Genomic DNA, 21,719 nt, shown 5'->3' on the forward strand with positions numbered 1-21,719 from the left:
GTAAATCAACTATACTTTAATTTTAAAATGTTTTAAAATTAAATATATGAACACAGATATATCCCAGGATCCTACTTATATAGCACAGCATGTGCCAAGAATATGAAAAGGAATCTATATATGTATAACTGAATGACATTGCTGTTGAGCACACACTCACACAACATTGTAAAACACCTATAATCCATTATTTCTTTTAAAAAAGTAAGAAACGAAAAATAACCCCATCACTACAACCGAGATGTGAGCCACAAAAGTGACAATTCCGGAGAGTTAACCACAAGCTACCAGGAAACTCCAACTCTGCTATTTAAACAAATTATTGATTTGAAATCACAGCATGTGAAATTCACCTAATTCAAGTCAAATCAAGGGCTCAGGAGCAAATTGTCCATTTGCAGTGTTTTGTGATCCCAACCTCCTTTCCCTTCCCTCACAATCCCCTCCTGACTGACTCGAGCTTGGCCTCCATCCTGGACCCTGGCATTCTCTTGGTCTTTCGAATTCACACCAGCTGGACTGTCCACAGCGGGTGTCTGGCTTTGTGTCAGTGCCTGCCGGTGCCTGATGTGTATTTTCGTGTGGAAACGGGCATGGCTGAGGGAGGACCTGAAGCGCCCTCTCCATGAAGCAGGTGTAGGAGGACACTGGGGTTGTTCCCAGAAGAACACGAGGAGTGGGATGTCGAGGACTCTCAGGGGAGCTCTGGCTGTTCCAGAGGCCGCCTTTGTTGTCCGTCCCCCTTTCTCTCTGCCCCAGAAAGGTCACCCCCTAGGTGTCAGACTTGTGCATCGAGAGCTCCTTGGGGATGCCAGGGAGCATCAAACGCCCTAAGAGTGTGTGGTCCATGTCTCTGGGATTTCAAATTGTACCTGTGTGCCCCCTCAGGGAATTGGATGTCCTGATTCACGCTCAGGCAAGAGAGCTGACCCAGTTACGGCAGAAGGTGAAGGAAGGGAGGGATGACTGTGTCCTGCTCGTTCAGCACCTCACCGACCTCCTCACCCACAAAGACCTTGGCAAGGACCAGGGGCAGGGCTTGCGAGAGCAGCTGACTGAGGGACACAGGCTGGCAGAGCGCCTCGCCCGCAAGTTCAGCCCAGGTAAGGGGGCCACGGACCCCGATGGCACGGGGCAGCTCCATGGTCCCCAAGAGTCTTCACACCTCACTAGGCATGTTTTGGGGATTTGTAGGCTGTGCTTGCAGACTATGGTATTCCTGGGCCCGGAACTGAACCCGTGCCACAGCAGTGACAACAGCAGATCCTTAACCCACTGGGCCCCCAGGGAGCTGCTCACTAGGAATGTTTCTTAGAGCTGTTCGGTTTTCATGGCCCATTTGGGGCTGTGGTAGGACTAGGAGGGCTGAGGGTGAGGACAGAGGGGAAACAAACGCATAGGGTAGGGGAAAGAGTATTCCGACGCTTCTGCCTCCTCCTTGATGGACGAGGGCCTTCGTGCAGGAGGCAGCATGCACCCAGGGATAAAGCACAGAAAGGAGGCTGCGACAGGAGGCAGCCTGTAGAGGGAAAGGAGCCCTGGCCTACGTGTGACAGTTGCCTGGTTCCAGCCTGAGTGCTGCCTTTAGAACTGGGACTGAGTGACGGACTGTTCCTATCCGGATACCTGTTTCCTCATCTGTATAACGGATCAATCACTCGATGATGGCCTTAGTGATGAAATGTGGGGATGTGAACACATGTAGTTGAGAAAAATGAAGGCCCCTCCGTGTGAGGGGTTGGAGGAGGTCCTTGATGTACTTGATGAACTTGGTGCTGGGAAGGCTGTCTAGGGTGGAGCACTTTCCATGGAGAGAATTTCCCTTGACACCACACACACAAGCCCACTTGATGAGCCCGTGAAGTCCCCAGATGGAGGGATGTGGGGTTGGGTGGTTCTTCCTCTCCTTGGAGAAAGGAGAGGATCTTGTGAGAGCTGCCAAAAAATACAGAGCAGGAGTTTATGGTGAATTTGTGGCGGGAGGGATGATACCGTTGTACAGGTTGAGATGGAAGCTGGACGCCAGTGCCGTGACATAAGGAAGAAGAGACAACTGCAGTGTTGGCCTGATGACGTGGTGATCCAGCCCTTTGGAGGCAAGGAAATTGCTAAGAGACAATGCGTTAGAGCATCACCACTATCCTAACTCTCACATAGATATGTGTGGCTCCATGGCCACATGAGTGCTTGTGTTTGTCATGGGTGAAGTGGGCAGAAGCTGACTGGGGAGTTCTGAATTTGTTTGCAGAGAGCCATGAAGATGAGGAGGACGACGACGAAGAAGCAGCACTCAGCCCCAGGTAACAGCACCTGTCAGGATGTGGTCATGGGGAGATAAAATATGGAGAGGTCCCAGGAAGAAGAGTAAGTGAGGTCAAGAGAGTCACAGACGCCAGATGCAAGGAGAAGCAGAGTGCAGACTGAATTTTCTTCCTTCCCTCCTCCCACCTGGGCTCGCCTGTGTCTTGTCTCTGTGGCACCTGTGTGTGTGACCCAAGGCAATGCACTGCCCTTAGGATCTCCTGTGCACACAGGGAGTATCTAGCCTCTCCTACATGAACTCCAAGGTGCGAAAGATATCTCTTGCCACCAAGCTGTCTTGGGTCACTGGGAGGAATGTAACTAAAAGGAAATAACTTGAAAAATGTAACACCAAGAAAATTGTCTAGATGTCCCAAATGTACGTGTCATGTGACAATCATTCTAATAAGGCGCCTTAGAGGGCTTTCTGTTCCTAAAAGAAGGCATAGGCATCTCTGGGAGTCTATGATGCCTTAGTAGGTGAATTCCCTTGGCTGCTTTATGTTGAATATTATGCGACTCAGGCACATGGTGCTAGCGCCTGGTGTGGTAGTTCATGTGTGGCTCATGTTCCGGAAAGCACCACACTGGGTTGGCTGAGTGTCCTTCCTCATCAGACGATGTGTGGCCAGGGCAGGGAGCGTGTGCTGGTCTCTCTGCCTCCCAACCTGTGGAGCCACACTGCACTTCACACACAGCAGCACAGTTACCTTCTTCTTTGAGGATATTGCCCTTTTGCTTTCTGTGACCACTCCCTGTGCCTCCCCTGCGACCACCCGGGACAGCTTGGTGTCTGTCCCTCTCAGTTTAATGTTCCGTCATTCGTTTCCCACCTGGCACAGCGTGGAAGTGCAGGAGGTTGCAAAGGAGGAGGTGCTACAGGACTCCCAGGATGCATGCATTTCGACCCCTTCAATGGTCCAGGAAAGGTCTGACTGCACCCAGCCTTCCGGTGATGGCACATGTGCATCTGATGAGCCAAAAGTTGGCCCTGCTGCAGATGGAGCCTGTGCTGGCTCCCGCGCCAAAGAGGATGACGTTCCCACCCCTCCCCCAGGTAGCCTGCTTATTCTTTGTTCCCCACAACCCGTCTAGACTGAGCAAGGTCTTCTTCGAAGGTAGGCCCTGTAGATATATGTCGGTGCAAGTCAGGGGAAAAGATGGATTATGAGACCCAAACACCAGGTTAGGTCAGGGAGCCTTCATCCCTTCCTAGGTCGAGGTCATGCCTCTGTCCACCTGGACCCACTTTCAGGCCAATGGACCCCAGTCAGGTGTGACAAAGTCTCACTCACCCCAGCTGGACATCCTCAGGAAGTGACTGTCAGACCTAGTTTGGGGCACATGTGTGTTGTCCCCTGTAATGATCTGAGTTTTCATGCTGTAGGAGGTCCTGGCCTTCCTATCCCTGTGAAGGCCCAAGGGCAGACCTGACTGTGTGTGAGGAGACGAGGTTTCCCTGCTTTCCCTGCTCTGAGCCCCGTCTCCACGGTCTCTGTGTTGGTGTGTCTTAGCTAAGCAGTCATCTGAAATGCAGACAGAGTCCCGTCTCCCCCGGCCTTCCTTGAATGTTTCCATGGAGGTAGTGCGTCCAGCCTTGCATGGCCATTGTTTCTGTGTAGCACCAAGTACTCCTTTCCATTGGAGAGTTGACGCAATCCATCCATCCCTCTAGTCTCACGCATAAGTTCCTCTAAGCCATCAACAACTACATTATCCATTGGGACGAACGAGTAGTGTAGAAACAATTCTAGATCATACCTCAGCTCATTTTCTAAGATCTCTGGGGGAAATCCACTCTCTTAGCCATCTATAGAGCCTCAGCAGAGAGGATGCTGGGAGAAGGTTCTTCCAGATCAGGAGGCGATTCCCTAATGGGTCTGGCCGCAGTGCTAATTCTCCTAAGCCTTCACTGAAGTGTCCCGGATCATCTCTGCCGAGGTCCTCTGTTCTGACACTGAGAATATTAATGCCATTGTGGTCGGTGTGTGCACTGAGTTGCCAAGTGTGAGCAGTGATTAACTCGTGTGACATATTGTCTCTGAATTTCTTAGCAGAAAATCAGAATGGTCATGAGGAAGTGGATGGACAAGAGCCACTGCCCCCCAGGTAACTCTGAAGCTTTGAGGGCTGTGAATGTCGGTATTGATACCAGGAGACCTCAGACGCAGGGAACACCAGAAATTGCTCAGCATAAAATAACTCTTTCATCCCATCAGGCAACAGTCAGATATCTCCTTTGGTAGCAAAGTTGTCTATTTCCCTTGGGATAGTGGTACGGGTTTCAATTTCTTTATTTTATTTTATTTTATTTTCAGTCTTTTGAGGGCCGCACCCATGGCATTTGGAGGTTGCCAGGCTAGGGGTCTAATGGGAGCTGTAGCTGTAGCTGTAGTCCATAGCCTATGCCACAGCCACAGCAACGCAAGATCCCAGCCGTGTCTGTGACCTACACCACAGCTCAGGGCAACACCAGATCCTTAACCCACTGAGCAAGGCCAGGGATCCAACCCACAACCTCATGGTTCCTAGTCAGATAGGTTTCTGCCGCACCACGACAGGAGCTCCCATGGGTTTCCGTTTCTTAATCCCGCAAGGTTAGCGATGCACAGTGAGTAGCCGCAGGTGAAAGAGTCAAACACAAGAAATCCTGCAATCACCAGTCCTCTCCTGGGTGGTTAAAAGCCGGGGGAGACGCACATCTGCTTTGAGTCCTTTTGGCATCAGCATGTTAGTCGGTGTTGGGAGGCTGGGGAAGAACCTGGAAAACCTTTCATATCATATCATCCTCTGGATGAAATAGTCCCTGCAGTCTGTATTTCCTCCAGAGCCGTACTCACTCGGACAGTGTACACTCAGTTCCACACAGGGTCTGCAAAACCGGGGGAGCCAGGATTTCAGTCCTCTGTGTGTGCTGGGGTCCTGACTGTGGCCTGAGGGAGAGGTCATTCTCCTCCAGCAGCTGGTTGTGGGGCCAGAACCCCGAGCCTGTGCTGTTCTCTCTCCCTCCCCATGGCAGCCACACTCTGCCTCACATCTAGGAGAGTGATTTCTCCCTTCTGGAAGAAGACTGCCGCTTTGCTCTCTGTGTCTGCTCCCTATGCCTCCCCTGAACAGGAGCGAGAAAACCTCCTCTGAGTTTACTTTTCTGTCTTCCCCTCCACATCTGGCACAGCGCGGAGGTGCAGGAGGTTGCAAAGGAGGAAGTGCTCCAGGCGTTCCCAGATGAAGCTGTTTTGGCTCCTTGCATTCAGCAGGAAGGTTCTGACTGCTACCCGCCTTGCAGTGATGGAAAACTGGCATTTGATGAACAGAAAAAGGGGTCTGCTCTGCATGGAGCCTGTGGTTGCTCTCCTGCTGCAGAGGGTGAAATTCCAGCTGGTCCCCCAGGTAGCCTGCATGTTCTTTGTTCGCCTAGTCTGCTAGGAATAATCCCCTCGGGTAGACTGTATGCTGACATAATGTTTGGAGCCTGGCACTGCAGTTGCCTTTAAAGCTTGCTTGCTGGTGCTAAAATCTCTTAGCTTTTGTTCCTCTGTAAAGCTTTTCATTTTTTCCCCTTCAATTGCCTTTAAAATGACATAGTCCATGAAGTAATGATTTTGTCCAAGTTCTAGTCATGTTCGCCCCACTGCCAGTTAATTAGCCCCAAGGCAGTCCTGCCAGACTCACATGTACCTCTGCCACCATGGCCAGGAACTAACGTTCAAGCCTCCTAATTTGGAGTGAGTCTCCCATCTCCCATGAAATGCTCCCATTGTCATTCCTGAACAATGTGCCTCCTGAGTTTCTACCCCTCTCTGAGGCTGCTGCCAGTCTTGTTTGTATCTTTGGAAATGTCACAAGAGTGTTTCACGTCTGTCAGCCTAGAGTCTGCATGCTTTCATTTGTCTTCTCTTGTCCCGACTCTTCTGGAACCAGAACATAAGCACCACTGTCAACTTTGGTGCATGTCTCTGAAGCAAGGAAGGGCCGTGGAATTGGCAACCTTAGGAATAGAAAGGCCCCTGTTTCTCTGTAGCACTGAAGAGTCTTTGGACTGGCTGGGGTGTAGATTCCACTCGTCCGTCTAAGCTCAGCGTGTCCTTCATCTCATGCATTAACAAGCCTTTCAGCTGGAAGAAGCCTGAATATCATAGCAAGCCCTGAGTTCCTGGTGAGGAAGTTCCCCAGGATCTGCGGGGAAACATTTGTGTTTAGCTGTTTGCAGAGGCTCGGGACATAAGCTAACTGTGAGGGTGACTCATCCTAACAAGGAGGTTTGTCCGGTGCCTCAAGACGGAAACTCAGTGCCCTCTTTTGACACTCTGTCTAGGGCCTCCGGGAATATTTCTCTCACAATAGACTGTTTTCACATTGTGTGTATTTATGACCCTTGCAAAGCTGAGGCAAAGGATGGAGCAAATTAAGGGGATCTGCCTAAAGTAACTGTGCTGTTAATTTCTTTGCAGAAAGCCAGAATGATCATAATGGGGTGAAAGAACCAGAGCCACCTGTCCCCAGGTAATTTTGACTGTGTGGGGCTCTTCATAGAGTAGTGACATCTGCAGACCTCTGACCCAGGGAGAAGCAGAAGGTGCTGGGTCTATGTGTGTCCTCCACTTTGCCAACCAGCAGTTCTCCTGTTGGGTGACGTTTTCTGCTCTCATTGTGGTGCCCGTGTTGTTTCCCGTCTCTCGTTATGCTCTCAAGGGTAGTGACCCCCAGGCAGGTGACCCACGTGAACTATGTCCCAGGGGTCTGTGGCACTCACTTGTTCTCTCACGTCTGCTGTCTGCCTGTTTGGCATCAGCACGTTGGCATAGGTTTCACAGCAAGAAATGGAGACTGACAGTGATAGTATATTATTGCCACCATAATGAGAGACAGAGGCCTTGATGGCCTGAGATGCCTGGGATTCCAGAGGCGCCCCCCCCCACCCCCCTCCCCATGCTGTAGGCCCATTCCCACCCCTTTCCCACTTTCAGTGCCATCGAAATGAAGGGCTGACGCCACGGTTACGTGACACTCTGTGTTGTGGGTCATGACTGTACCGTATAGAGGTATTCGGTCTCCTCCTCATCAGCTTGTCATTGGCCAGAGCACTGAGGACCGACTGTCCTCGCTATTTCCTGACCCTCTAAAAACACACTCTGCCCCCACCCCAGATACACACCCAGTTTGTCCCTCTCTAATGGGTCAGCCAGCCCCTTGGCTGCCTTCGCCACACTCTTAATCATCGGATCCAAACCACATAGACTCTAAGATTCCTGATCACTCTGGGGTGAATCCTCAGGCCTCCGTCCCCCACCAGGCTCCGCGGGGAGCTGCCGCCGATGGCAGAGCGTGGTGTCCCACAGAACTCACTGGATGGAAGCGCTTGGTCTTGCCCAGGTCTTCCCGACCTGTCGGACTCCTTCTGGCCTTACAGGAGTGCTGCCACCCTCTCACTTGAGAACGTGGATGTCCCTGATGCTCAGGATGCAACCAGTGAGTAGTCAGGGCCCAGACCCCCCCGGAGGGGTGTGTGGTCTCAGGACTGTGCACTGCATGACCTCCCTGAAGAGACACAAATTCTGGTTCTGCAACCCTTCTGTGCCTTAGATCCTATCAGGACTCAGGCCTGTACTACACTATTTATACGTGCTAGGACCTTGGCCCTTAGCCGACCCCATGTGGGAACAGAACATACATGTGTGGGGAGGCAGAAGAGCCGCCAACACTTATGAAGAAGGACGTTGAGAAGGCTCCAGAATTGGGGGAGTTCCCGTCGTGGCTCAGTGGTTAATGAATTCGACTAGGAACCATGAGTTTGCGGGTTCGATCCCTGGCCTTTCTCAGTGGGTGAAAGATCCAGCGTTGCCGTGATCTGTGGTGTAGGATGCAGACGTGGCTCAGATCCCGCGTTGCTGTGGCTCTGGTGTAGGCTGGTGGCTGCAGCTCTGACTGGATCCCTAGCCTGGGAACCTCCATATGTCACGAGAGCAGGCCAGGAAATGGCAAAAAGACAAACGAAAAAAAAAAAAGAATTGGGAAGTTCTCTTCGCTTTGTCCATGTCCTATCGTGGTCCAACTCCCTTTTCTACCAGTACCCGCAGACTCGAGGCCATACTTCTTCCCCTGGTCTTTTAGTCTTGTGGGCAGACATCAACAACTCTTTCTCCCTCAGGCCTTCGCATTAGGCTGAGGGACTGAGGTATGAGTCAGAGAAGAATAGGTGTGACTTTATTGCAGATCAAACCCTCTCGGGTCATGTGGGCAGCTTATTGTCTCAGGGACATCACAGCCTGGCCCCTGGCATCTCCGCATCCCCAGGCATAGCCATAAAGATGGCATCTCCTTCCCGTACGTGATGGCTGCCTGTGTTGTCTGGGTCACTGTGTGGATTCTCTGTTAGGCTGGGTCATCACAAATGGGTGTTCGTGGAGGGCTTAGCGAAGGAAACCTTGGATGGGTCCTACTGAACCCGGTATTCTTTTCAGGTGACACCTGGGGGGATTGTCACAAAGTGCCTTTGAGTTTTGGAAGGCCAGAGATGCAAAGTTCACAAGCTCAGCTGCAGACAAGCACCCAGGTGGCCAATGATCTGCAACTGCGCCTCGACCAGCATTTAGATCGTGGTGATGGCAAAGCCAGGCTCCGCCTTTCCTCCAACATCCAGGGCTTTACTGCCAACACTGATACTGGGAACCAAGGGCCACTCTTCCGAGGTAAGAGAGAAGAGGGGAATAGGGATTTCTCACCAAGGAGATGGGCTACAGAGTTGTGTGTTTTCCCCCCTCTTTTGAAAATAAAGAGCCCCCTTCATCGGGAGGTGTACCAGTCGGTCTGTTTGATAACACCTCATTTATCTCAATCTCTTTACTCTTATCCATAGCTGTCCGTTTTTTTCTCATCAGGATTCACCTCTCTGATTTTGTAACGTTTCTCAATCTGATTTTTTCAACCCCTCACCTCCAAGTCGATGGGCATGTGCCATCCTTACCCTCCAGGAGCCTCAACCTCTCCAGCTGGAGCCCGGGGTGCCGGCGGCTTGTCCCTGAGGCGTTGGCCTCACCTGAGAATGAGGAGGGACCCGGGTTCTCAGGTGGAGGTGAGATGAGAAGGAGCAGCACGGAGCAGCCTGGAGAGGCTCCTCGAAAGTGCTCAGGGAGTGTGGGGAAGCGTAGCCCTGACAGGTGCCATTAGGTCCTGGGGTAGCTAGTTGTCTTCTCTTCACTCCTGCCTCTCTTTTTCTTGGCCTTGGCCTCCCACATTCCCAGCCAAGTCCCAAGCTCTCTGGCTGAGTCACTCTTTCTCCTGCTCACTTTCCACGGAGGCCTGAGCATCAGTCCCGGCTTCACAGCAGATTTTGCAACAATGGATAGTTTCCATGCCCTTGCCTTTCATACTCCTCGATTCCTCCCCCATATGTCATAGTTCATGCTACCCACCAGACCTTCTCTCTCTCCTTCTTCTTGTTTCCGTTCTTTGTTTCAAATTCAACTCATCAGGAGGCTGTTAGAATGAACCATCAGCACTCTCAGTGGTTTAATGTACACGCACACTTTGTGTATGTTTTCATTTATCAGCGCACCTTCTATACCTCGTGGGGACTGAGTGTGTCTAAACAATATGTGTACGGGATGTGTGTATATGTGTGTGTGTGTGTATCTATATCCATATGCCCTATGATATGTACTGATGCACATTTAACATTTTTTCCAGGTTTAGCCTTCCCCAGGGCTTTTCTGCCCTGAGCTTTTCCTTCACCTGTGACTTTGCTTGGTCTCTACACTCTCATCCCGCCAAATAAGTACAACCCGCGTGTGGCATGGTTTCCTTGTCTTGGTCTTTTCTCCCTGCGAACGTTTTGTTTTTCTCAACGTTATTGTTCTCGACACCTTTTGGGCATTTGGGAGCATGTCTGCCTCATGGTAGTCTCACTAGTATCAGGAGTATCAACAGAAGGAAAGAAGTATCAAATGTCTCCAGTGGCTTCCCTCACCACGCACTTCCCGATGGCCCTTCATGTTCCTGGACGCTGTCTTTACCGGAGGTCCCTGGGGGTGGAGCAGGGAGTCACAGGAAGATCATGAGTAACGATGGATCCTGTTGGCTGTGGTTTTCTCTTCAGAGCTGGGTCTGGATGCCTCCATCGGAATGAAGACCCCTCCCAAGCTGGAGGGTGAGGGCTCAGCTGCCAGCAGGCAGGAGTGTCACGTGTGTCACCGCCTTCATGCCTTAAGTTTCCTGAAAGAGAAGATTATCCAAAGAAAACTGCAGTTCAGCAAGTGGAGACTGGCCTGCAGATTCCCTGGCCTCCTTGCTTAGGGTACCGAGGTAATCACCTCTCAGGCTCCTCCACGCCCTTTCTCCTTATGCACCACAGCTCAGTCTCCCACTAGGTTTTCGCTTCCTCCTTTGTGGACTCCACAGCTCTGGCTCCCTCTGTGTGGTCTTTCCTGCTTTCCAGGGGCTGCCACCCTGCCAGGTCCTTGCCTCTCAGTCTTTTGTTTGCATCTGACTCTGCTGTGACCCTGCGACTGCTCGCCTGATGTTCCCTCTGTCCTACTCTTAGCCCAGGAAAGCCTGAGCCTGTGGTCTTTTCATCCCAACAGCATCTCTAAGGCTGCTGAATACATGGTGCTTTGCGGGAAATCACACACACTGTTGGCTTCCTCAGCTTCCTTTCCTTCCCCCTCCAACTCCACTGCCTCTTGCATCCAGGACCCCGGTCTTAACGACTCACTTGCATGTGGCTTTCCTTTGGCAACGTGGACCTAGGAAAACCCTTCATGCTCAACTTTTTGCATGAGGAAGGGCTGAAAGTGAGAGAAAGGGTCCTGCTTACAAAAACTGCATAAGAACCGGGTCATAGGTGGGAATGCTAGGCAGGCTGGAGTCAGGTCCCCTCAGCGCCAGGTGGGCAGTCCTCTGAGGGACTCACTGGAGCTGGCATTCGGTGCAGGCCAGTAGATGGCGCCCTCCTGGCACACTGGCCAAACCAAGATGTAGACACCAGGTTGTCACAGTGCTCAGGACATGAGGGGAGCAGGCATTGAGACCTCCTGCCCTTTGACTCACCTGCTCCTGCCACACGTGCAGTAAAATTCCAGAACATGACCTGAGTGGGCATCTGAGACCAGGGAATCGAGGAGAGCGTTGTAGTGAATGAACTTTGGACCAAACTTATGACGACTCAGGGAGAGACAAAGAATACAGGATGAACCTTGCTTCAGACAAACCCAAGTGAGAAGGCAGATGGTCTCCATGAGAGTGCCAGAAGGACGACCGGAAACTCTGTGGGGCCAGGGAGAAAGAAGTTCTCGGTGGAAGGGATGGAAAGAAGCAAAAGGAGTGGTGTGAAGTAGTCTAGCCCTAGTAAGTAACTCTAAATCATGTAATTCCAGATAGAAACTGGGTGAGCCTGGATCTAACATGGGTGCCACACACCAAGCCATTGAAATTCTCGCTTCAGGTGAGGTTTGCTTAGCAGGGTTTTTTAAAGCTCTGTGAATAAGCATTTAAGGATTCAAAGCACGACGGATCTGGTAGGATGTCAGTAACCAGGATGGCAGTGTCCACTTGTGGCTTCTTTATAGAAAAGCAGAGTATCAGCCAGTGATGGACTTAGCCTTCTCTCCACAGAACTATTTGTGCAGCTTGGAGAAGAGAAAAGAGAAAGAGGCAGATAGATGCGCTGGATACATAAGCTCTGTGTTTGGATCCAAGTCTCTCACAGTGTTTAGAGTCCAAGATACAGTACACAAAAGAACATGACATAGAAGCTCAGAGAAACTCTCTTCTCTCTGTAGCTCTGCTGTAGCAGCGCTTCTCTGTGAAGACTTCTTCCTGTCCAGGAGGTTGACCAAACCGCCCCTAGTGCCTGTAGACCTCTCCGGATGGGAGCCTTTCCTCTCTCTTCCTCCAAATGGGTGGGAAGGGCCTGTGGCCTGGCTTCTAGGGTCCGCGTTGTCCAAAACAGGCCACCTGAGCTCAGCTACTCCTCAGCTCCTTGGCAGCATAGGTCCTCATCTATGAAAGGTGGAAGTAGAATCGGAGACATTCTGAAGCCCCAGTGGGTCTCCCCTTGCAGGGCGCTCCCTGTAGCTGCCTCTCCTCCTCAGAGGACAGGGCCAGAGAGTTAGGAGAGGGTGTGTTTCTCTACCAAGGACCCTCTGCTCTGGAGCGCAATTTGTTTCGGAATGTGTAAGAGGGATGCTAAGCACATCCATCCCTGGAACAGTGAGAAGGCCATCATTCAGTGCAGAGGAAGGGGCCTCAAGAGTGAAGTGGCTGCGGAGGACTGGGTGGGGGCACCTGGCTAAGGCTCCGCAGCAGGTCTGAGCTGGGTTATCAGCAAGCAGTGGTGGGGTGAGGACAGGGGTCCCTAGATTCTGCCCCACAGGCTGGATGAACGTCTAAGGACATGGCTCTCACGTTCCCCTCCAGCCAGCCTGTGGCCCTGCCTTCAGCTCCTCGTGTCAGCAGGAGCCCAGCCTGCTCCTGGCCTCAGTCACCATGTGGCCATCCCTGCAGGCTCAGCTCTCAGCAGGACCCTGCAAAGACTCTCACTGATTTTTTTCTGTCCTCTCTCACCTCCTCTCCTCTCTCTGTGTTTCACAGGTATCAGTTACTTCCAGAACTAAGAAGAGTTGTTGCCCAACCCCAAGAAACCACAGCAGAAAAGATTCCTTTTCCACCTGATGAGAAAAACCGACAACAGCCAATCAAGTTGAAGCCCCAAAGGAACACTGGAGGGATCCTCTCCTGAGAATCAGCATCTCAACCATCACCTCCTCCACCCACCGTTTTTACTCCAAAAGACTGATCTCATGAGAGAAATCCCAGTCATCGGCCTCCTCCCAGGCTTCGGTGTGATCAGTCGATGAGGAGACCAGGGCCCAGGTGGACTACAGTTTGGAGCGACCTTCACCCTTGCTCCTGTCCACATGCATCCTCCTCACACAGGCATCAGGAGCCGCTGGCAGACGGCCCCATGTCCACCTGGACATTCTTTGTCAGCACACGGGCTGTGGTCGGAGCAGACGCCCTTAGCTGTGCAGTGTTCTTGCCGAAAGTGTTCCGCCTGAGTGTCTTCATGAGGTAGTTATCAGACAGCTGCAGAATGTAGGCCAGTGGCCCAGACACCTGGCCTGTCGTTCTTCAAACAGTCCATGTCTCCACAAAGAAGACAACCAACAGGAGAAGAGAGATTTGGGGTTCCGAAGGACTAAGAAGTTTATGTGACTATAATTCTTGAGTCCTTTTGAACCCCAAACGTCTCCTCACCTTTTGTGATTGTCTTTGACTGTGGGGACATTGACTGGTTTGCAGAGGACAAGTCAGTTGTCTGGCTCACAAGTCTGCATCCTTCAGTTGTCTGATGATTTCCTCCTGATGCAATTCAGGGGAACGCTTTCGCCAAGAGCACCACCTAGTGCCTGCTGTGTGCTTCCTAGCACAGCCCCGCAGGAGGCTGAGAGTGTCCACACTGCCTGCCACCACTCTTGTCATTCGAGCATTGGACGCTTTGTTCTGGAGGGCCCTGTGAGATCTGTCCATTGGAAAGACCTGTTTTTCTCTCTCTGATCAGTCATTTGCTTAGTGGTGTATGAATTAGAGGCCATGAACTATCTTCTTCTGTGATGCTGTTTCTCTAACAAGTTGCCATGCCTTATCAATCCCCGATTGATGATTCCTGATATGTGTCCATTACCATATTTGTTGGTATGTTGGAAACTTCCTGATGTAGTCATTCTATAGACTTGTAATTGCTGGCATTGTGCTGTGGAATGGGCAGTCCCTACCCTTTCATGTCATGAAAAGTTTTCTTGAGTTTCACTGTGTCTTCTACATGTTTCAAATTATTCCTAAATTAAAAATAGTATAATAAAAAATAAAATATCTGTTATCCTACCATCATTTTAAGTCTTTTTTTTTTGTTTTTGTGTTAGAGCCGCATGTGTGGCATGTGGATGTTCCCAGGCTTGGGGTCCAACCAGAGCTACAGCTGCCAGCCTACACCACAGCCACAGTAATGCAGGACCCCAGCCACATCTGTGACCTACACCACAGCTCATGGCAATGCTGGATCCCAGACCCACTGAGCAGGGCCAGGGAGCAAACCCCCATCCTCATGCCTACTGGTTGGATTTGTTCCCCTAGTGCCAAAATGGAAACTCCTTCCATTATTGTTTTAAGTTAGTTTCTTTTCCTGGGATCCAAATACAACCCACCAAGTAATCCGGTGGATATGTGTTGAAGTTACTTACACACCCATATATACATATGCTGCCCCTCTGCTCCTTCCTACCTCTGTCCCTCCCCCTTCCCTCCCTCCCATCCTTCCTTCTCTCCTTCCTTTCTCTCGCCTCCTCCCTCCCTCTCAGTCAAATTCTTCTTGGTCTCTTCCTGTCCCCCTCCTTTTTTTTTCTTTTTTTGTCATTCATTTCGTGAAGGTACTGCATTTTGGTTCTGTATCTTTCCCACAGTCTAAACTGTGTACCTGAGTATACAGAGAAAAAAAAAATGGTTCTGTCCTCCATACTTCCTCTCTGGTGGTAGAATTTAGAGCAGTGTTATAATAGAAAAAAACTGCCAGCCATGTAGGTACCTTAAAATTTTCTTGTAGCCATACTGAAAACCAAAACCTATCAACCCACAATACTACAAATATGCTCTTCCACATAGCTAATTAATGCTACACACGAAATATTCTGCCAAAGTTTTAAAGTTCTGTTTGGTAGGAAAATATCTCACGTCTTCAGTTTTTCAGGCTAGACTGACGTGACTTATCAATCCCATACACTTGAGAGCCAGTTCCTGAGACCTACTAGCCCCATTCTGCCTCTGCCATAGCCACGTGGGTCTACTGGCCACTGTTTTGGACCTGGCAGATGTAGAGACCGATGACACTCATGTTTGATACACTGGCGAGACTCTCTCAAACGGGGTGTGTGCTCTCTGATCAGGAGGCACGTCGGGTCCTGGGGGTTTTTTCTGTGATATTAGCAGCCCTTTGACATCAGGGCCTGGATCCAGCAACTGATGATGTGGAGCAAAATGGTGACATTCCATGGTGCTACAGTCTCCCCTGGAACACTTGCCTAAAGAGAAACGTCCCCGAAATCCTAAACACTCTTGAGTTACGTAGGGGGACCATCTGTAAAGAAGTCGGCAGCTTAATGAGCCAACTGCCAAGCACCTTCTCTGGTCACCAGTTAGCTTCTTGTATTTCTGTGTCTTCCCCTGTGTGACTAGGAACTCAAAGTTGGACACACACGGAAGTATTCCAATCCATTGCCCTATCTTCCTTACCGATACTCCAATTATCCTCCCTTTCAGTGGTGAATGTGACTCTCAGCTGGTTCCTTCACCCTTTGGATAAGATCCTAACAGTCTTTGAGCCTTTTCCTGATAGCAGTATGACAAGGTGCTCCCGTGTCCTCTTGAGCATTTCCTGCCCCTGACTTGGACTCAGTCATTTCTCAAAGATGCTCTGGTTTCTTTTTGTGCAAAACACGATTCCCAGATCAAATTGTGGAACCTAGAGCTACTCATTGGAATTGGTTTCTTTCTAGGCCTTTCCCGTGGAAGGAGCTAGGAAACACATTTTCATAATTGCATGGCCTCGTGTACTGACATATATTCCCAAGCATGCACCATTCACGTTCAGAACAACAGGCTTGTTATGGAAGTTGACATGCCTTCTGAATCGGGTTTCTCTGATACCCGCTTTTCTGTTGTTAAGGACACTGGGAGTAAGAGGAACACAGTATCCCACAGTCTCCTTTGCCTTTTCCCACATTACGGGGACAAAAGCCTAAAGAGATACCAACAATGCCACTAACAACACAATAGAGGAGAGCAGTTTGGGGCTTTGTCAGTGTCCCGGGGAACAGGGACACTCTTGTGTTTTAGTTGCTTTACCAAAGGTATAGCTCTTGCCCATCTGGTTGTTTCGCAAAAGAGACGAGCATGTTCCTTTGTTACACCATGTTTTCAATGTCTAGAGGCCTGTATTTAACAATTTAATTTCATAGTGATTTTTTTTTTTTTAATGTAGGAGTTCCCATTGTGATTCAGCAGTAATGAACACAAGTGGTATCCAAAGGATTCAGGTTCACTCCCTGGCTCCACTCAGTGGGCTGATGTTCCTGGGTGCTGGTGAGTTGAGGTGTAGGTGGCAGAGGTGGCTGGGATCTGGTGATGATGTGGCTGTGGAGTATGATGGCAGCTGTTACCACAATTTGACCTCTAGCGTGGGAAGTTCCATAAGTAGCCCTCCAAAACAAACAAACAAACACACAAAACCAACCGACCAACAAACAAAAGTAGTCTGGACGGGCCACCCAGAAGCTGTAGGCAGTCATCCAGCCTCAGCAGGACTATCTCAGCCCCTCACATGACCATTTACTCACAGGGACAACCTTGCAAGTACTAGAGTCCTGGTGAAACCCCCTTTTGGTTCAGTCTCTGCTGTTAAGCCCTGGGACACAGGGTGACCTGACTACAGGTGGCACTGGCTCCACTGCTGCACCCCAGGCCGGTTCCAGGACAGCGACCAGCAGAGCTGCCTGGGTCCAGCCTGGAAGCCGCGAGCTGCCCCCGCCCACCCTGCCTCCCTGGTGCCCTCAGTCTTCCTGGCTCATCCAGGAGGCCGGGTTCTGGGACCCCGACTCCAGACAGGACCTGGAGCCTGGGGATGCCCTTGCCCACGCAGCCTGCCTCTCTCAGGTGCCAGTTCGCCTTGGGGACTGAGGCCATGCTGCGCTGTAAAAGACGCCGCCCAAAGGGCCAGGTCCCACGCAGAGTCGCCCTCGGACCCCTGCATTCAGAGTGCAGAGGGCGCAGCATGACACGAGCGCACCGCCAGGGGTCGCCCCTCCCGCCGCTGAGCCAGGCCGCGCGCAGCCCCGCGGGCCCAGGCCCCGCCGCCCGCCGGGCGCGCTTCCTCCGCCGCCCGCCGCGCGCTTCCCCCGCTGCCCGCCGCGCGCTTCCTCAGCCGCCGGCGGCGCGCTTCCTCCGCCGTCCGAGGCGTGCTTCCTCCGCGACGCCAGGAGGCTCCGGACTCGCCTGCCCGCGGCCTCCCTTTGGTTGGTACCTCCTCACGGAGGCGATGAAATCCGTCTGGGGTCAGCGACAGGGCAGCGCTTTCGGGCCTCCCGCAAGTCCACCTGCTCTGCCGGCGTCTGTCGAGTGTTCTGCGCTGAAGGAGCTTTTCCTGCCAGAAAACCAAGTTCCTGTCCTCTTTGTAAGTGTCCCTCTCGGCGCTGGCCTGGCAGCTCTGAGCATCCGGAGAAGCGCCCTTGGGACTTCCCGGGATGTCCCCTCCTTGGGACCCCGGGGCCAAGGGTCGAGGGGCAGGGCCCTGAGGGCTTCCCTGGGGGACGCAGATTTGGAACCGAAGCGGCCTCCGTGTGCCCACAGGTGGCAGCGCGAGCACCCAGGCGGCTGGCGCCCTGCGGGGTGTGAGCAGGGGACTGAGTGTCTTCTGGGCTTTTCCCTCCCTCAGCTTCCGCCTCCTCTTCAGCTTTCCGGGTTCAGCAGGTCCTCGCCCAGCCGGGTGCCCAAGACGGAGGCGGCCGCTGGGTCCGGTGGGGAGGTCAGTGTGTGGTGGCCCGGGGTGCCTTCTAGATGTTTCCAGGGGCAGGAGGCTTCTAGGGTTCAGGGGCCCGCTTTGAAGGCCTTGGACAGCCTGCCTTGCTGAGGTGGGTGAAGCCAAAGGGAGATGCGCAGGGCAGAGGGGCAAATGGCTGCGTTCAGGCCCGGAGGCTGGGCGGTCCGCAGAGCAGGGGCTTCCTGGGAGGCGAGGAGCAGGCGGCCAGGGCCATGGGCCCCTGGTGGGCGCGGGGGGTGGGCTGTCCCTCACTGGGGTCGGTGCCCACAGGGGCCCAGCGTCCAGCCTGAGCGTGTCCAGTGTGTGGGGTCTGGATGCGTTTTCAGCAGAGGAGGGAGGGGCTGGGCGGCGGGTTCTCAGAGCCTGGCAGCAGCATAAGATCGTGTCGTCCTGCTCTGTGGGTCCAGAAGGGAGCCTGACTCTTCACTGGTGCAGGCTGGTGTCCAAGCCCCCATGGCACTTGGAAGTTCTAGTCCTGCTTGAACTCATTTTCAGGCTTGTGGTTGTCAGCATTTCCCAAAGCCTCCTGAGCTGCGTTTATGGTTGGGGCAGCGACCCTGTCCTGGAGCTCTCAGGGCCTGTCCTCACTGTCCTCTGCTCTGTGCACACAGGGGGGGGCATCTGTGGAATGTCGTCCTCCTGGAGAGTCACCGGGTCAGGCTGTGCCGGGGTTTCCACCCCCGGTCACCACATGGCCCTGGTCTCTGTGCACTTTCTGGCGCGCCCAGTCCACCTTGGCTTAGCTGACTCTTCATCTGGATTCCGGGGAACTGCCAGGCGGCCAGAGGCTGAGGGCACAAGCATGGGAATCATCAACTGGTCAGCCTCCAGGTGGGTGCACGGCAAGGTTCAGTAGCAGCTCCCCAATTACAGGATGCCACCAACACTTTGATTTGACAGTGTTGTTGTTTTTTTTTTTTTTTTAATTAAGGCTATTCCTTTTTAGAAGAGTTGAGATGTATGGGTTGCCTGAGAGGATAGCAGAGTTCTCTCACAGCTGTGCTCTGTTCTCCCTCACAGGATTTCTTCCTTCTTTGGATCTTGCCTGAGGATGGTACAGAGGAGGGGGCTATCCCATGAACAGGAAAGGGATGTTCCCCCAATGAGGCTTATCCATCCCCCTCTAGATGCGCTGAACCCTGGGATTTCTCCACAGGGTGTAGAGTCGAATGCACAGTTTGTGGTAGAGGAGGACTGTGTTTGTGCTTTTCCCCGACAACTCATGGTCAACCTCAGACCATTTGGATATATTCAGTAGTTTGGGTAAACTCTTGGGGGGCATTTCGTAGATGCATTTGCTGAGAAGGGAAACCTTCTTGTTCCCCTTCTTAGTGGCTTTGGGGGGATAAACAAAAGCTATATTCCTTTCATGCGCCAGACTGAATTGTCACCCATCAGGGTTTCAGAAGCTCAAGGCCCTAATCAACCCACCAAGGCCACTTTCTTTCAGCTCAGTCCCAGTCCCCATGTTACTCTGGGAAGGAGTGTCCCCCAGTCACTCTCTCCTGCAGAAACTCCACCAGAGATCTGGGACTCAGGGAACCCGTGTGGCCAGGTGCCGGCCTCTCCCAGCCCAGCGAGGACACAAGTACCTGGTATCTCCCCTGGCTTCCCCCACTTTTCTTTCTCTTCTGTGATACTCAGGGCAGTGTTCCCAACTCACTCAGGGTACCATCTAGCGCTGTGTCCCCTTCTTAGCAAGTAAGGCGCAGGAGCATTTTGTACCCAGAAGAGGTGAAAACCTGGGGAGGGTCAACTTTCTGGGGTCTGTTCTGGAGCAACAGAGTGAGGTTCCTGAGAGAAGGTCTGTGAGTCGTTGCCCCTCCTTGGGTGCCTGGGTTGGAGCAGAAACATCTGCTGTCTCTTCCTGGCTCCCCAGGCAGATCATGAGCTTGGGGGTCAGTGTTTCCTCAGAGCCATCGCACAAAAGCCAGGCCTTCCAATTGGGCCACTTTGTGGTCATGTTCTCCCTTCCTTTGCAGGAGCCTTTGGGGACTAGAAACAACCAAGGGTGTCCTGCTTTTAAAGAGGCCTGTTGAGTCCTCAAGGACCGGTTCATAGCACAGCCCACAAAGGAATATCCTTTCAGCCTTTTGGAAGGGAGCTATGGGGTCTGCAGTCCCCAACCTAGAGTTATGCAAAAAATGTCTTTAGTACTAGTATGTTGCTTTTAAAATACAAGGTTTGTGGGGGTTTTTTATTTTTTATTTTTGAAGTATAGTTGATGTACAGAATGGTAAAAAGATTTGCAACATACGGAATCACAATTTGAAAATTATATTCCGTTGATACTTATAAAATATTGGACATATTCCCCATGTCGTACAATAAATGTTTGTCCCTTATTTTATACCTAATAGTTTCTAGGTCTTAATCTGTCTCCCTGTATTGCCCCCGCCCCCTTCCCTCTCCTCACTGGGAACCACTAGTTGATTCTGTGTATCTGGGAGTCTCATTCTTTTTTCTTATATGCAGTAGTTTGTTGTTGATGTTTTTCAGTTCCACATATTACTGATATCACACAGTATTTGTCTGTCTGACTTAGGTTATGTAGCCTAATACCCCCTGTGTCCATCCATGCTGTTGCAAATGGCACAGGTCATTGTGTTTTGTGGCTGAGCAGTGTGCCATTGTGTATGTATACCTCCTGTTTGTTATCCATTCATCTGTGGATGGACACTTAGGTTGCTTTGATAACTTGGCTATTGTAAATAAAGCTGCCAGGAGCCCTGGGATGTGAGTATCTTTGTGAAAGGGTGTTTTTGGTGTATTTTGGATGCCTACCCACCAGTAGAATTGCTGGTCTTCTGGTAGCAGAATTTGTAGTATTTGTAGAAACCGCAAAAATGATGTCCACGGTGGCTACATCAACTTCTCTTCACTTCAGCGTTGTAAAAGTGTTCCCTTTTCTCGACATCCTTGCCAGCCTTTGTTCTTTGTGTTCTTTCTGCTGACAGCCATTCTGACAGGTGTGAGTTGATACCTCTGGTGCTTTCAATTTGCATTGCGCTAATGATGAGTGATGTTGAGCCTTTTTTCCATGTGCTTGTGCGGCCATCTGCATGTCCTCTCTGGAAGAATGTCCGTTGAGGTCTTGTGCCAAGTTTGAATTGGGTTGTTTGTCTGTTGGTCTTGAGTTGTGGGAGCTGTGTATATATTTTGGCTGTTGCTCAACTGACCCTCATTGATCAGCTTGTAAGGTTTTCCTTGTTTGCCATTTTCCACCCTGGTTGTGGCTTCGTTCTTTATTTTTTAGGAACCTCTTTTCAGGGTCTCGAGAGTGATTTTCCGGTTGTGATTTTTAAAAGGGGGTGCCACACAAATACCGAGTAATAGAAGCTGGATTGACTCTCCCCCTGGGAAACAACAAAACCAAACAACAGCCATAAACTGGAAAAAATCGCTGAAGCAAAGATTTTCAAGAAACTGGGCCTCAGGCAATAAAGGTAGTGAGTGATGCCTGAGAGATGAAAATCAGACTGGTGAGCCCCACCGTTGCTCCAGTGTACCACCTGGAGAGAGTTTGCAATGCAGGCAGGGGAGGGGAAACTGAAAGGAAGGCCTGTGGGCCTCACTGAGTTGCTCCTCATCCTCGCCTTCCCTCACATCCAGTGGAACCCATTGGTGTCTGCTGCTGTTGCTCTACCTGTAGACACGCAGGCTGAGCTGGGAGGAGTCCTCTTTAAACTTCCTTCAGTAAGGAATGGGGGTCCTCGCTTTGTATCCGCCCAATGCAATTAGCACAGTGCTCTACCCCCAGGGGACTCCATAAATGCATCCCTGGACCTCCACACATGTAGACTCCAAGTTATCTAGGTGAGCAGAGATGTTGGAT

At 51.5% G+C, this 21,719-nt stretch overlaps 1 protein-coding gene and 1 long non-coding RNA gene across 4 annotated transcripts; both read left to right on the plus strand.

Moving 5' to 3' along the window:
* Positions 1-201: 201 nt before the first annotated feature.
* Positions 202-14,171, plus strand: LOC125119131 (neuroblastoma breakpoint family member 6-like). 3 transcript variants are annotated; one of them, XM_047765981.1, is made up of 9 exons: positions 216-1,103; positions 2,249-3,358; positions 4,356-4,410; positions 5,477-5,691; positions 6,753-6,804; positions 7,577-7,770; positions 8,763-8,990; positions 10,397-10,602; positions 12,889-14,171. In XM_047765981.1, exons 2-8 carry the CDS (start codon positions 3,112-3,114, stop codon positions 10,591-10,593), a joined length of 1,188 nt encoding a protein of 395 aa, XP_047621937.1. In that variant the 5' UTR covers positions 216-1,103; positions 2,249-3,111; the 3' UTR covers positions 10,594-10,602; positions 12,889-14,171. The 3 variants fall into 3 exon arrangements, 2 of the variants coding, with proteins under 2 accessions (XP_047621937.1, XP_047621938.1); XM_047765982.1 differs by having other exon boundaries at positions 218-1,103; positions 7,595-7,770; XR_007133033.1 differs by lacking the exon at positions 7,577-7,770 and having other exon boundaries at positions 202-1,103.
* Positions 14,172-17,277: 3,106 nt separating this feature from the next.
* On the plus strand, positions 17,278-20,340 carry LOC125119130 (uncharacterized). The gene is made up of 3 exons (XR_007133032.1): positions 17,278-17,518; positions 17,780-18,715; positions 19,867-20,340. It is a non-coding gene; the product is annotated as an uncharacterized LOC125119130 (long non-coding RNA).
* The last annotated feature ends 1,379 nt before the right edge of the window (positions 20,341-21,719 follow it).

This window comes from Phacochoerus africanus, unplaced genomic scaffold, assembly GCF_016906955.1.
Source record: "Phacochoerus africanus isolate WHEZ1 unplaced genomic scaffold, ROS_Pafr_v1 Scaffold_140, whole genome shotgun sequence".
Taxonomy (NCBI): Eukaryota; Metazoa; Chordata; class Mammalia; order Artiodactyla; family Suidae; genus Phacochoerus; species Phacochoerus africanus.

Excerpts from the sequence above, each read along its gene's own strand:
- LOC125119131 (XM_047765981.1), top strand. The coding sequence starts at position 3,112 with ATGTTCCGTCATTCGTTTCCCACCTGGCACAGCGTGGAAGTGCAGGAG. Across the intron at positions 4,411-5,476 it reads CAAGAGCCACTGCCCCCCAG|CGCGGAGGTGCAGGAGGTTG; the intron begins GTAACTCTGAAG and ends CATCTGGCACAG. Across the intron at positions 8,991-10,396 it reads CCAAGGGCCACTCTTCCGAG|AGCTGGGTCTGGATGCCTCC; the intron begins GTAAGAGAGAAG and ends TTTTCTCTTCAG.